Genomic DNA, 16,218 nt, shown 5'->3' with positions numbered 1-16,218 from the left:
GGGCCGAAGGCATCTCCTCGCCGGCCTGAGGAGCATCCCCCAAGTTACATCCCGATAAATCGGGATGATATTCGTCGGATAGATCGGGACACCAATTTAGATCGTAGTAATTTGGGTTGTTTGGATCCATGGGGTGTAGAGAGAGGAAGAAATGAAGAAGATGAAGAAGAAGAAGTGAGAGGGCGTAGGGAAAAAAATGAGGAAGAAGAAGAATAAATAGAAGAAAAGAAAGGGAAAAAAAAAAATTTGAACGGTCAAAATTACACGCAAACCGAGGAATAAATTTTTTTTTTTTTAAATAGGCGCGTGCATTGCACGCGCCTTACACTATCGAGAAATTGGGTTACACGATAGAACGTGTAGCCCTCGTGTAACCCGCGTCTGCAACGGTTACACGATAGAGCTTTTACACGATAGGGCTATCGTGTAAGCTCTATCGTGTAACCGTTATTGATGCTCTAATGTCTCCTTGGGTAATCTCACTATCGCCATTATAAGTCTTAGTTTATCATACTTAATTTTTTATATGTATTTTGTGTGATTTGAAATGTATTACACAAGAACATGGGTTTAGTTATGTGTGATTTGCATGATATTGTATAGTAATACTTCTATAAGTTTCAGTTTCACACACCTGAATTTTCAAGTGTAGTGTTGTTGGATGGGTTGGTTGCGATTAACTTAATACATGAAGAGATCATGTAGTACTCTGCCTTTAGGTAGTACTCTATTCGTCCCACTTATCTTGGTACATTTGCTTTAGGCATAGAAATTCAAAATAAAAGGTTAAGAGTGTAAAGTGGATATGACCCACTTATTTTATATGTGTAAAGAAGGTGAGGACCACATACTTTATTTAGAAAGTGCCATTATAAATGAGACAAATTAAAAAACAAAATGTGCCAAGATAAGTGTGACAGAGGAAGTATATAATACCAATTCTAGACCACATATTTTGCGGAATAAATGAGCGAAAGGTGTCATGCCATGTAGTGAGGAATAACCCGAGTCTCATGTAAGATAACTAATTAAATACACCTCAAGATGCTATCGAAGAACTGAGGGGCCTTCCATCTGGTCGGGATTGAGGGAGCATTATCAGACTCTCGTTAACGAGCTCCGTCAGAAACAATGGAGGGATCCGAATCGGACATAAATGGGAATGTATTCGAAAAAACGAAGAAGTAAAGAAACGAGACGACTCTTTCTTGAACTATATCATAAACAAGCTAGTTAAGCGTGTAATTATTATAGCTCCTCAAAGCATATCATGTGGCGCACCAAGATCACGCCATGTGGTAGAGGTCTCCCAAGGCAAAATACGCACATGGATAAAATGGGAATACAAATTTTGGATATTAAAAAAAATTATATATATTTTTCTATTTTTAAATTATTCAAAATTTATATAATGCATATAATTGAATACAAAAATGCACATATATAAACACAAATATGGTTGCACACGAAAATGCATTGCACTAGGTGCCCGATCAGGTACTTCTTGCCGCTGACCTCTGAATGATGCATATAATTGGACACAAATATTTATTACTTTGCATAGAAAAATATGCATGATGTTGTCACAATGCAATGCATTTTTGTGTGCAAAGTTATGCATATTTGTGTTCAAATATATCCATTAAATAAATTTCAGATCAAAAAAATTGAAAAGAAAACTTTGAATTTTTTTTAATATTAGAAATTGTTATTCTTATTTTCCCCCTATGTGTATTTTGCCTTGAAAGCTCTCTGCCGCTTATCGCGTTCTTAGGTCCAAATTTGGGACCACATACTACCTAAGGACACGGTACTACCAGAACCCAACCATATATATATATATATATATATATATATATATATGTGTGTGTGTGTGTGTGTGTGTGTGTGTGTGTGTGTGTGTGTGTGCGCGCGCGCGCGCGCGTTGTAAACGAATCTTAGGGTATAAAATATGAATAAATTTACACCGTTGATCTACCCATAATCTAAAGCTTGAGATTTAACTTTTGAAAAATCATGTGTAACTGTCTATATTCTATGTAGAATACGTCTGAATCATCGTGTAAATGTCCGAATTTTGAAAATAAAAAATTTCGTTTCTTATGAGATTCAAACTCAATAGCTTGACTTCATTCAACAAAGTGATAAATCAACCGTGAATCTTAATGATTTAAAGGTTGAAAATAGTTTATAAATTGTTCAAAAATGAGTCATAAATTGTTGGTAAGGACACAAGTGAAATCTATTTAGTTGCAATTGATGTCGTACGCTAACTAATTATCATATGATGTATCAACATAGATGTAACATATTTATTCTCTATTATTTAGTTTTCCTGGGGTTCCTTATATCATACATTTACAGTTTATGTTCTTAGGAGGTAATATTATTTGGTCTAATACGATTATTATCAAACGCAACCCCATTTTCCTTTTTGGTTTTTTTTTGTAATCGAACGTACGTATGATATGAACATTTCTAATTGGAAATAATTATGTTTCTACTGTATAATAATACTAGTGTTATTTTATTATTATTATTTTTATGATATTTGACATTTATTTAAGAAATATGTTATTAGATTCGAAACTGTACAATAATGACTAGTTGATTAGGATAGTTAGTCTCCGTTGTATTCCAGCACAATGCGATAATTATTAAAACTACTCCGTAGGAGTAAATGAATCACTATTACGAATTAATTATGTGAAAATTAGAGTAGGGTGATCTCTATCTTGCTACGGTTATGACTATAACGAATTAAATTTCCTATATGCTCACATATCACATAACTACCTCCACCTTCTATCTTCTCCACAACTTCTAGATGCACATGATAATTAAAGTATGCGAAAATTCTTAAAATTAGAAATATATGTATGGTTAATCTTCTAGTTTTTGCTTTTGTTGTTTTCCCAACATTTACTAAATTGTATTCTTATATAAATAAAAATCGGCTATGATTTGAAAATTTAAATTTTAAACCCCAAAAAGAAGTTTGATAATTTCAAGACCCTAAATGTGGCTTAATATCAGTCTATGATTCAGAAAATGAATTGCATCAATCTAAGATCACGTAAAACATGCTTTTAGTAGTTTTTACCATGCAATGTAAAATTTTATTTATTTATTTTACTTTTGATATACGTATCCCTATCAAGTGTGTGTTGTATTGAAATAAATAAATTAAACACAGTTCCACATGAGGTGTGTAGTTGGGTAATATTATTAATTTCTTATGTTTGATACATATTGTGTTAAGAAAAAATCAGACACCATTAAAATGGGGTGTTGGAGGGACACAATATTCATGTCATATTTGTGAAACATATCAAAAGGATGAAATAAAACAAGTACTAGTAATTTCAACATAAATTAAATGTGTCATATCATACCACCTCTCATTCTAATTAAGCAAAACTTGAGTTGATCTAGATTTGTAGCCGATAATTTCAAACATAATTAAATGAGAAATAAAGAGAATTATTTTAGAAATTGATGAGAAGAGAAGAGAAGAGAAGAGGAGAGGGAGTGGGTACTTTTTTAGGTGAAGGGAAAAAAAAAAAACTGTGTCGTATTGTATTGTATTGCATCACGCCGACAAGACAATGCACAGTATCCGTACAATCTTTCGCTGCCTTTATTTTCTTCTGCACTATTTTTAAGGAGATGGTCTTACCACCTGTTGTACTCTCCTTCCACATATTCAAACATCAATCTTATTGGACTATTTATTTATATACATTATCTAATCTGTTTAGGACTAATTAATATTGCATTCGTATTATTAGAACATTCACATTCGTTGAGTCACTTAGATGCGACTCTGTTACCCTGTATTGAAGGTTCATCTAATCGATTCATATTCATTAAATTTTTATTGTTTTTTCTCTCTCTCTAAAAAGTGGCGCGTGCACAAAAATAACGGGTGATCTCGACTCATCTATATGAGTCGAGCCGAGTTGCCCCCACCCTGAATTGGTCGATTCATTCGCCAAATCGACTCGAGTTGGGCGGATGAGTCGATCAATGTAGGTGTTCTTACTCTCTTCGTCCCAGCTAAATTGATCAATTTCTTTTTGATACAAAATTTAAAAAACTAGTGTTTTAAGTGTGTTTGATAATAAAGTGAATAAGTGATGAGATGTTTCCTTGTTTATATTTATTCCATCTAAAAAAATTGATCAACTTAGTTAAGACTGTCTAAAAAAGAATATTAATCGAGTTAGTTGGAACGCAGAGAATACAATTTTAGCAATTTTCACACCGTTTAAGTTTTAGGACTAGACTAATTTAGTAACCAAAGCCTTATAGAACTTCCAGTTGCTGAAATCCCAGGTCTTAATTCATCTTAAGTCTTTAGAGTTAGGAGGCTATCTTAAGTCTTTAGGGTTAGGAGGCGTTTGGTTTGAGTAATAAGACATGCACTGAAAAAATAAATCATCTTAATTAAGTGTTTGGTGTGCATGATTTGGCTCGTAATTGATAATTTGGCCCGCATTTAATCATCCAATTGTGTGATTATTTATTACTCCAGTATTGGGTCGATTATTTAGTTACCCCTCGAATCCTATCAATCTTATCTATCTCATCCATCAAACCAAACATCACTTTAGATTAATAATCTTGTTAGTTTTTGTGACAAAACTTAAAAAGAGTGAAGATTGCAAAACTTTTACAAATTTAATATCCCTATAATATTTATGCTTTATTTATTTTAATATAAAATAATAATCCATCGTAATATTAAATTTCCTATATAAATTTCCTTATAATTATATAAAAGATTACCTATTTTTTAGTAATATATATATATATATATATATGTATATATATATATATATGGAGAAGATCCATGGAGAATGATAAATATTTTGAGAATACAGAATGCGTTCGAATAAGTCTGAAATTTCGATGAATAAATCAATATATCGTATGAATAAGATTTTTGGCCATGGTTCGAATCCTGATATGGGCGAGATTTTCATTATTTTTACCATATTTACTGAATACATCTGTTCATTATTTATGTTGATCTATTCGTAAAATTTATAGGCTTATTCGTTATTTTTCATTCTCTCGAAAAATATAATTCTCTATGGATCCCTACCCTATATATATATATATATATATATATATATATATATATATAATATTAAATTCGTGTACATCCGTGGCAAGTGACATTCATCTAATCACAAAAGGGTAGACAATTAATTACCACAAAATTAAAACTTATATACAATATGTTGCGCCATGCAAACCATGCAATAGGATCGATCCGTCATTTGAGTTCGGAACCCACGACTAACCCGACCCGACCCGACCCGAAGACCCGACACTTGGGAAAGAAAATCTTGGGATAAGCCAAAGAAATCTTGGACACTAGGTCAAGTTTTGTTCAACCCCCACACTTGGGATCTTATGGATGAAATTTATTTCTTTGGATTCCATCCAACGTTGTCATAAGGTAGACTTATTAAATAATCCCTTTGATACTTGTCCGAGAGGGCATATATAATTAGTCGAAGTTGTTCGACATTTTATGGACAAACTAAATGATATATTCCTAAGAATTTAAGTTATGATACTCTTTTAAAACAATAACGATTCAATTATTTACAAAAATTGCACGTACCTAAGAGGCAAAATACGGGTTTTAAGAAAAAGTGTATTTTTATTAGTTGAATGGAGGAAAAAATATATTTTTATTACTTGAGTGAAAAAAGAGACCCACATTTTAATTAGTTGAGTGGAAAAATGGACCCACATTTGACTTTTTGGATTAAAATATGAATAAATATTTACTAAAAATAGATAGGTCTTGAGTTGGTGGACGTCCCAAAAAGGAAAGAAGGCCTTGAATTAGTGGACGGAAGGAGTACTACCTTATAAAGAATGTATAAATGTATTTTTTTTTTTTGGAGAAAGTGAATAAATATATTATCATTCAAACCAAATAAGATAAATAAAATGTGATATCCACTTTAAGTGATAAATTAAATACAAAATTTACTTTGAATGATAAATTTATACCTTATTATACTGTTCACAAACAGGAGATCGCACCGCTTGATGTTCCGTTGGGGGCTACTATCCCTCTATTTAGAGGGATAAAAAAACAAACACACCCTTATTCTAAGAATCTTGTTAGTTTAAGCGAAAAAGCTTGAACAGAGTGAAAATTTCAAAGCTTTTGCAAAGATAATAAAAATCAGTGTTTTAATTGTAATGGTTGAAAAAGTTGTGTTAAAATTAATAAATGATGTAAAAATGGTGTTAAATTTGGAACTAACTCATGTATTAATGTAGAGTTTTTTTTTAAACTATGTATTAATGTAGAGTTAATATATAAAATTATCCATTCAAGAAAGAACCACTAAATAAAATTAAGAAGAACAGAGAACCATTTTCAGCCATTCGATCATCAAGATCTACGGTGGATGCATCATCTTGTTGGATGAATGCAGATCCTGGGTTCGAATTCTGAATGGAGCAATTTTTTTATTTTTTTGAGTGCATTAATTTTAACAGCGAATGCATTAATTTTTACAATGGGTGTATTAGATTTGATGGTTCTCACGTTCTCACAAATAATGTAGTTCTCTCTAGAACCACACCCTATATAAGATGTTGCAGGACGAGCAGCGTCTGCACCACCACCAGTAAGGGCCACGTCGACGACCGCTTCGGGGAAGAGGTATTGTGGGAAGAGTGTGGAGAACTCGAGAGAAACGAAGGTGCTGGAGGAGATAGCTGCAGCGAGATTGGATGTGGCGTTCCAGACGAATGTGGTGGATTTCCTATCACTGATGTGGTGGTTTACGTTCAGAGAGGTGGAGAAGAAGCTGATGTTGATACACAAGAAGATAGATAAGCTTATGTAGGTTGTAATTGATGAGAATCGAATATTGATGATGGAGAATAGAGACAATGATGATGTGTGAAGAAGAAGACTATGGTGTGGAGTGTTGTTTGATTTATGGAGAAATTATTATTGATTTAATCAAATATTTGAGATTGCGAAATATCAAATTGTTGTGGAGATAAGTTTGTATTGTTAATGTTCTTGAATTCACAACTGAATGGCTAGTGTTGACATGAATTCAAGTACTTTTAAATCTCGAATTCACAACTAGTTGTCGTGGTTGTGAAGTCGAGTTTTACAACTTTAATTCACAACTAGAAATAATCTTGATTGTGAATTTGAATTGTAAAGTAAGAAATCACAACTAATTATGAATTAACTTTAGCACTCGAATTCATAACTATTATTAGTTGTGAATTCTAGCTTTAGAACTCGAATTCACAATTAGTAATAGTCTTGGTTGTGAGTTATAGCTTTAAAACTAAAATTCATAACTAGCACTAGAGATTCGATTATGAATTTTAGAACAACTTCTCAGAATCGGATGCGGCGAGGTTACAACTTAATTGTAGACGAAGGCGAGGCGGCGATCCAATAAGGATGAATGAGGATGAGGGTGAGAGATAGTGAATATGAAGGTAAATTGAAAAGGATAAATTTTAAGTTTTTTATGTGAAGGGTAGTATGGTAAATGTGACTAATTTTTAAATTTTTTATGTTAGTAGATGACTTTTAATTTTAATATTTTAATTTGGAGATTTTTGAAATATGGTGATGAGTATGTATATATGAACTTGTAATCAAAGAGTACAAGTTTGGATCTTATTCGGTTATTATTGTCATCTGAATTAAGATCATCAAAAATATCTAAAAAATTATTATTATTATTATTATTATTATAAGAGTGTGTATTGATTCTTACAAATTTTAATATATATATATATATATATAGGGCCGCTCCAATGGGACTCCTTAATTTTAGTGAGATCTAGGGTACGATCTGGTGCGTTTATTTTATCAATCATATGGCTGATGTTGTATCTGAAGGGTGATTTTTTTTTCGTAGGGTTCGAATCCTGGAGGGAGAAGAATATTTAAATTTTGTTATTCATCAGTATATACGACCCTGTTCATCAGTATATATGTCTTATTCATTACGAATTTTTTATTTTTTATTTTTTATCAGTATATACATCTTGTTCATTAGATATACGTTTTGTTCATTAGTATTATATGTCTTATTCATTGTACTCATGTTACACGAAAAATAGGAGGTCTCACTGGAGCGCGCCCCTACATACATATATGTGTGTGTGTGTGTGATATTTTGTAGTATTCAATCTTCATGTAGTATATAAATTCAAATCATAGTCATCTATTAATCAAAACAAACACCATGATTTACTCTCTAGGATCTGCGAGATTTCACTTGCATCCAAGCGGGTTGGTGATAAGATCCTTGCCGGACTGTTCAAACGAACACGCAAATGGAAGACTTGATAACAAACGATAGGATGAAAAATTCCAAAATCTCTGAATCTAACCCACGGAATGATATAGGCAAATGAATTTCCTATACCCCAACGTGATGTTGACGCAACAACTCGGGGACGATGAATGACACCCGACGAGTGTTGGTTGACTCGTCGTTACGCCGATAGATGAATTCTCTTGAAATTTCAAGGGGAATTCGAAAACTCTCAAGAGAGAAATAAACTCACAATTTTTAATAAATCAAAGGCTGAATTTTCGTCCACTACAAGATGCCTATATATAGGCGAAAATAAAGAGACCTAATCTATTAAGGAAACAACTAAACCTAAACAAACCTTAATTTCGAAAATAACTTCAGCCAAACAAGGCCCTTGCCTAAAATTCAAAAATAATAAATAAATGCAAAATAAATAAAGTCTTCAAAACAAATAAAATCTTCAATCTTCGGCCCCCTCGCACATAAGTCCAACTCCCCAACTCCATCATCTCTCGGGTTTTAATATACAACAACATTTCATTCATTTTAGCTCCCTCCTATATATATATAGGAGTGAACTAAAATAAAAACGCCTCTTAAAATAAAAATATGAATCATTTTTAACCCTTGGATTTTCAAGATTTACGGTTGATTCGTAATTTAAACATTTATACAACGAATTCATATGTGTTCTACATAAGATTCGTATATTTACATATAATTTTTCAAAAATTAAATTTAATATATTAAATTATGAGTAAATCAATGATATAAATTTATTTCTATTTTATACTCCCTTCGCCCCACGAATCTTGAGTCACTTTCTTTTTTCGTCCGTCCCACGAATCTTGAGTCATTTTCGTATATGGCAAAAAAATTCTCCATTATTCACTTTTTCATTTTTTTACCTACCATATTTAACACACTAAATACTACTCCATCCGTCCCACCGAAAGTGGTTTGTATTCGTTTTTGGGCTGTCCCACCGAAAGTGGTGCATTTCCTTTTTTGGTAATAATTTTACACTACAAACAATGTGGCCCCACACATATTTACACAACTTTACACTAGAATCTTATTCTTCTTAAATGTGGCCCCACACAAATGTCCCACTTTCCATAATGGGGTGTCCCACTCCAAATGTCTCATACTTTTTTTGGCAATACACTCTCTCTCTATACTTAATATTTAAACAATTTCCACCAACCCATTTTATCTACTTTATACCCACTTTATCTATTTTATACCAATTTCTTAATCTCCGTGCTCAAAAGTAAGGGAATATTTGGAGTGGGACGAAGGGAGTATTTTGTAAAATTGAATAATATAAATATATAATAGTCGTGCATGACATGTAATAAATGCTAGCCACCTTTTAAAAGAAAACAAGTTTTTGCGAGTATGTGAGAAGAAATAAATAGAGAGTATAAAGAAGGAAAAAAGAAGTTAAAAGAGTGTAGAAATATAACATGAAGAAAAGGGATAAGAAAATTAGACATAGTTTGGTAACCCCAAATATCCAAACATAGTCTTCCATGTCTGAGTGAGCTGCTTCCCCAAATGTGGACATCTTCTTCCTCCACCTCCTCCTCCCCCTCCCCCTCTCCCTTCCGCCACCCCAAATCCATGGAGGAAGTCTGGAAAGACATTACCCTCGCTGCCTCCGATCTCCACCTCAACCCCTCCCCCCGCGGCGTCATCCTTCAGGACTTCTTCTCCAAAGATCCGCCGCCCTCCTCCGTCCCCTCCCCCTCTCCTCCGCCGCCTCCCCCCACAATGCTCACCCTCAGCTCCGCCGCCGCCGATCACTTCGGCCCCCTTCTCTTCCAGCCCCAGCCCATTCTCCACCCCACCGCCTTTGATGCCGTCGTCCCCGACGATATCGCCGCCGCAGGCAAAAAGAGGTTCCCCGATTTCGACCGGACCTCCGGCGACCGCCGCCATAAGCGTATGATCAAGAACCGCGAGTCTGCTGCTCGCTCCAGAGCTAGAAAACAGGAAAGCCTCTCTCTCTCTCTCTCATCACCCAACACAACTTACTTTCAGCTTCTTGTCAAAAATTTAATCTTGCACCCTTTCAGATACAAAAAATTTAATCTTGCCAGAAATCATTTACAGGCTTATACAAATGAGCTTGAATTGGAAGTAGCCCATTTGCTTGAAGAGAATGCCAGGCTCAGAAAACAGCAAGAAAAGGTGTGTGTGTGAATTTCTACATATTCTTGACACCCTTTTTACACACACAAACGTGCACATACAACTCCGCCCCTTTGTCCTTCTCTTCTTTTGCCAAAACTATGAAAGAAAGATTAAAGTGTTTCACTCCAAAGAGGTGAATGTAGGTGCGTGTAACTCAAAAAAAAAAAGGAAACAGACTTGTGATTTAGATGTGTCCAACAAAAAGTTAAATTTCTTCTCAAAATGGCATATTTTGCCACAAAATCCCACTGCCCTGTCCTGTTTTGGTACTACATGTTACATTCTTGTTTAATCACACACCATTTAAACAAGAAATTCACTCTTTTTTTCTTTGCTATTTTTACCCTTTCAACTCCCTTCCATTGAGGGAAAGACAAATGTTTCAATTCAATCATTTATTCATTCATTTGTTTGTTTTCATATTTTGTCAGTTTTATAGAGAAGCAGCTGCCGAGCACCAGAAAAGGAAGCCTCTCCATAGAACTTCCACTGCTCCATTTTGATTTTTTAGGTTCAAGAAAAAATGCTGTATTTTGATGGGAACTCATCAAATCAGTATTAGTATTAATTATAAATTGTATTTAATTAATGTCTAGATATTAGAATGGATTTTAGTGGGAGGGCCCTTTTCCTCTTTTGTTGATCACTCCTCTGGAATCCATCGCCAAGATATGAATCTATCTTCTTTTTTCACTGCTACTGCAACTGCTGCTGCTTTTTTTGCTAGGAGGGGAGAGAGAAAGTGAGGGAATATAATTGTACTAGGTAGAGATTGAGAAGGAGAGTGGTTTATTGGCTGCTGCAGAAAAGTTTGGGTTCTTGCTAGGAATGGCTTTTTCTACTTCTGCTGCTTCATCATAATCACTTCTTTATTTTTTTTGACCAATTCTTTTTCTTAATATGATTATTACTGCTGCTGCATTTATGCTGATTTGATGTTTTTCTTGCTTTTTTAACGTACTATTTCTGTTGAGTTTTTTAAGAGTATTGATATTAATGATATCTGATTTGATTTGGTGTCAAGTTTGTCTCGTTTCATTTACAGTTTTTCTCTGCCTTTTTATTTTATTTGGATTTTGGCACAAGACTACAAACTAGTTATAGTTATAGAAATGAAAATATTTCAACTTTTGGTATGTTGAGAAAAGATTTTGGAGATGGAAATCAGATTTTTAATTATGTTTGTGTGGGAATTTTCTCTTAAACAATAAATAAAACAAACAATTAACGTTGGAAAGGGGTTTCACTTATGTTAATTTGTCTTATTATAAAGGATTAAAACCAATATTAGTACTTATGGAGACAATTATACAACAATTTTCACCAGTGTTGCGTCCGATTGGACAAGTATCCAATGAGCGAGTTGTTACTATTCGAAATTTATATTACTATTCATTTGAAAGATTATAAAATATATTATCAGAGAAATGTATTCAATTCCGAGTGGGGACACAAAACTTTGCTTTCCCACTCATATATTTATCTTGTTTTAGTAGTGGGACCACGAATAATTTTGTTAGGGTTATCGTTTAATATTTAAAATGTTTATCCACACTAATTTGGAAACTTGGGATACTTTCCAAGTTTGATTCGACATATCATTTCACTTTTTTTTAATTAAAATTATAAGAGATATTTAAATATAATTAAATAAGTTGAATGCACACAAGTAAAACCTCAATTCAATATCACATAAAGATAAAAAAAAAAATAGTTACACGCAAATAGAATCATTACAATATATAAAGATGAGAAAATTATTCGTATCGATCCGAGATTGAACCCAATATCTTTTAGAAAAGAGAGTCTTAACCTAAAAGATTTTTTAAAATTTTATAAAACGAATTAAATGTAGGTAAAAATATAAATTAGAAATTATTTAATTCTGACCAGAATTTGTTTATTAATTAGTATAAATAAATAATAGAATGGGGTGGGCCCTGCTGCATCCAAGACGTACGGTACAAATTTCATAACTATAGATAAATTCTAAAGTTTTTAAGGTTGGGTGAAAATTTAATTTTGTAGCAATCACACAATCGTCACGGCTCCGATCAAGTTCTTTCTCGTGTCGGGTGAAGAACTCGCTCCAAAATAGCTTCTATTCATTAGCCGACTTATTAGATGTTTGGCTGAGTTTATAAGCTCTGCAAAACAGCTTATAAGTTATTTAAGAACTTATTATAAGCTCTTTCAGAGTATTTGACAAAATAAATTGTAAAACAATTTATAAGTTCTAAAAATAAGTTTCAAAAGCTTATAAGCTCTTCAAAAAATAAATTTCTCTACCCCAACTTATTTTTTTATAATTTTATATGTAATAATCATTTTACAAATATTTTTCAACTATAATTTATTATTTTCATCATATATCATTCAACTTCATTTTTCTCCGATTTTCTCGCTCTAGCAAAAAAATTCTCTCTCTAGCTTATAAGCTAATTATCCAAACACTTTGTTATAAGCTCTTTAAAATAAGCTTAGTCAAACACCCTCTAAATGTTCTACTTCGTGTTCCCCTCGATCAGCGCTGGGTAACAAAGATGTTTATTTATTGTAAATGTCATTTTATTTAAATATAAATAAAATTTTTCATAAAATTAAATTAAGATTTTTTATTTATAAATATGACTTTGCTTAGATGTAAAAAATAATAATAAAAAGATTTAATGGGTTGAAAATGGAATTCCCATGATCGCTACACCTCCACTCTCGACCTAAGCAACGAGTGTGTTGGTAGTGGTCAATTCGTATTTTCACACAAGTAGAATCATATATTACCTTCTTCTCACAAAAATATAAATATTTTGTCGTTTTGGGTCATCTCATAAAAATATAAATATTTTTATTTTGGTACATTACCCCACCACAATCACTTTACTTTTCATCTCTACTTTTTATAGAGTGGAACTTATTTTCCACTCAAAATACCCGTGCATATTTTTGTGACACGGAGGTAGTGTGTGTGTGTGTGTGATGGGGAGGGCTACGGTATAAATATTTCTTAACATATAAAATATGAACTATCTAAAATGTATGAATTCTATGTAGAACATGTATGAATTCGTTGTTTAAATGTATGAATTGCGAAAAATATTTTTTTTGCTACTTACGGGATTCGAACTCGAGACCATGAATTCATCCAACAAGGTGATGAATCAACCGTAGATCTTGATGATCTAAGGGCTGAAAATAGTTCATATTTTTTATACTAAAATGTGTTTTTATTTTAACCCATATGTGATTATATTATATGTAGTTTAATTGATTATATATTAATTGATGTGTAAATATTTATGGGGATTTATTTTTAATTAATGTATATTTACATATTAGAAATGAATAAAATATATAGATTTTAGATAGATAATACAATAATAATAAGGGTTAATTACGCCAAAAGCTATTAATTATACCCCCATTTTCAACTTTTCCACGAACTTTTTTTTTAATCAAAAATTCCCTGAATTTAATGTGTTCAACAATTTTTTCATGAATTTTTCCTCCGGTCCGCCTTCCTCCTTGGCGACCCACGCACCTGCAAATTCTTCCGCAAATCAGCAACCGATTCCGTCAGAAATGTGGCTCGATACGGCCCCGTTTTGTCAAAACCAGACGACAATTTGTCGTAATCCCTAGGATCAAAGCAGTAAACCGGCAAAATCGAAATCGAATCGTTGTTGGCCACGTTGAGGCACTCGTTGTCGTGGATGCTGAGGTCGTTGCAGAACCACACGACGGCGGCGCGGCGGTGGGCGCCGACGCCAGAGGGGTTTGAGGGGCGGAGCGGGTTGAGAGTTAGGGTGTTCTGCAGAGGGTTCGCGGAAACGGTGGATTTGAATAGGGGTTTTGCGGGGGAGAGGGAGGAGGAGAGAGAGAGGTTGAAGAGAGAGGAGATTTGAGAGGGGATTCGGAGATCTGAGGAGATTTGAGAGCTGATTCTGGAATCCATTTTCAAGGATTGAAGAAATTGGAGAAGAAGAAGAAGAAGAAGATGGCCGCCACCCCTGTGGAGTCGGTTGCTGTGGCTGTTGCTGTTCAGCCGGTGGCTGGTTCACCACCAGTTCTGGCGCCGGCGCTGCTGGGTCTAGGGTGATCCGCCACCTCCCAGATGAGAGAGAGAGGGGTTTGGGCTCAAAACGACGTCGTTTTACCCCCAACTAAACGACGTCGTTTCTTTTCACCGCCGGCGATGCTATGTCAGCACTCAATTTGGGGATTCTTGAAAGTCATGAAAAAATTGTTCAGCACATTAAATTCAGGAAATTTTTTATTAAAAAAAAAATTCATGGAAAAGTTGGAAATGGGGGTATAGTTTTTTGGCGTAATTAACCCTAATAATAAAAACATGGAATTGATTGATTGGTTGATTATAGGCATTTCTTTGTAATTAATCTATATATATATATATATATATATAGGTGTTCACTGGCAGTATATACTAATATTAAAAAAATTGATAAAATTTTCACTCTCTCCAAAATTCGAACCCTGGTAAAAATTTCCGCCCTCTAAGTAAATATCAGTCATAGGATACATGAAATCAACATCCATAAATCAATCTAAGATTGCACTGTATATATGGAATTTCATTTGAATGCTCCCCTATTTATATATATATTAAAATGTAAAATTAAAGAGAATTAAAATAAATAAAGTATGAAATGTAAATTGGCGTATGAAATGTATTTTGAAGATAGAATTAGGAGATCAAGTAGTCATGTGATGACAAAATTGAGAATCTTTTACTATGACTACTTTTTTGGACTTTCTTATTGCAAAATCTTGATGTTGTCTTGAAATTTACTACATACTTATTAATTTGTAGGTTTATTATGCGTATACCAAACTTCAAAAGTATGATGTAAGAACTTGACATTTAAAAGTAAAAATATTAACTTTGTTAATAACAGTTCTAAAATTATCTGTACCTCGTAACCGTTTCCTTACCCATCGTAGGCATGTGTTAATATATCCACCACCAATGTGGAAGTGCAACACTAACAGAAAAATTAATTATAAAATTACCATATACTCCAATTAAAATCAGAGCACTGATAAATTAACATAATATGTATATACTAATTAAAAAATACCCCATAGCAACGTTCGTCGCATTTAACATCCTAGAGCGTCGAGTAATATGCAAATTTATCCGGAGGTTCAACGGACGTTACCGTTGCATTCATTTTTTTAAAATTTTTAATATTTTAATTTTTAAATTTTTAATTTTTTTTTATTTATTTTTTTATTTTTTATTTTTTTTTATCAATGAGGCTTACTCAACGTTCAGAAACGGGAGAGTTATCTTCCCACTTCACAATCTTCATCAACAACAAATAAACCATTCACCCTCTTCTCTTAGGCTCTGGTACAACCTCCAAAACAAGTAGTTGAAGAGTAATATTGACATCCAAAAGAGTTCATTTTTCTGTTCTTATGCGGTGGTACAATGTTCATGTGTGTGGATTGATCTTTTGTTGATTGTTGGTTCATTTTGGTCGATGAAAATTTTTGGTTGATTTGTTTACTTTTTATTGTCACAACATGAGTGATATTAAATAGTTTATATTTCATTTTGATGGTGATTGGGAAAAGCATGAGAAATGGATATGGGATGGTTATGATATGGAGAAAGCATGTGCTTCTGTAGATGAAATGTCATATGAGCGTGTAGGGC

The 16,218-nt window shown here is 33.3% G+C and overlaps 2 protein-coding genes across 3 annotated transcripts in view; one reads left to right on the top strand and one right to left on the bottom strand.

Annotated features, from left to right (window-relative positions):
- The window catches only part of LOC131001564 (MLO-like protein 4), a 182,515-nt gene that overhangs the window by 22,729 nt on the left and 143,568 nt on the right, over positions 1-16,218 (bottom strand). The gene's annotated exons all lie outside the window — the stretch shown is intronic.
- Positions 9,754-11,469, top strand: LOC131001670 (bZIP transcription factor 27-like). 2 transcript variants are annotated; one of them, XM_057928236.1, is made up of 3 exons: positions 9,758-10,338; positions 10,459-10,535; positions 10,970-11,231. In XM_057928236.1, the coding sequence occupies exons 1-3, from the start codon at positions 9,900-9,902 to the stop codon at positions 11,039-11,041; spliced, it is 588 nt and encodes a 195-aa protein (XP_057784219.1). In that variant the 5' UTR covers positions 9,758-9,899; the 3' UTR covers positions 11,042-11,231. The 2 variants fall into 2 exon arrangements, with proteins under 2 accessions (XP_057784218.1, XP_057784219.1); XM_057928235.1 differs by having other exon boundaries at positions 9,754-10,535; positions 10,970-11,469.

Source organism: Salvia miltiorrhiza, chromosome 8, assembly GCF_028751815.1.
Source record: "Salvia miltiorrhiza cultivar Shanhuang (shh) chromosome 8, IMPLAD_Smil_shh, whole genome shotgun sequence".
Taxonomy (NCBI): domain Eukaryota; kingdom Viridiplantae; phylum Streptophyta; class Magnoliopsida; order Lamiales; family Lamiaceae; genus Salvia; species Salvia miltiorrhiza.
This window is presented reverse-complemented; position numbering and strand designations above follow the sequence as displayed.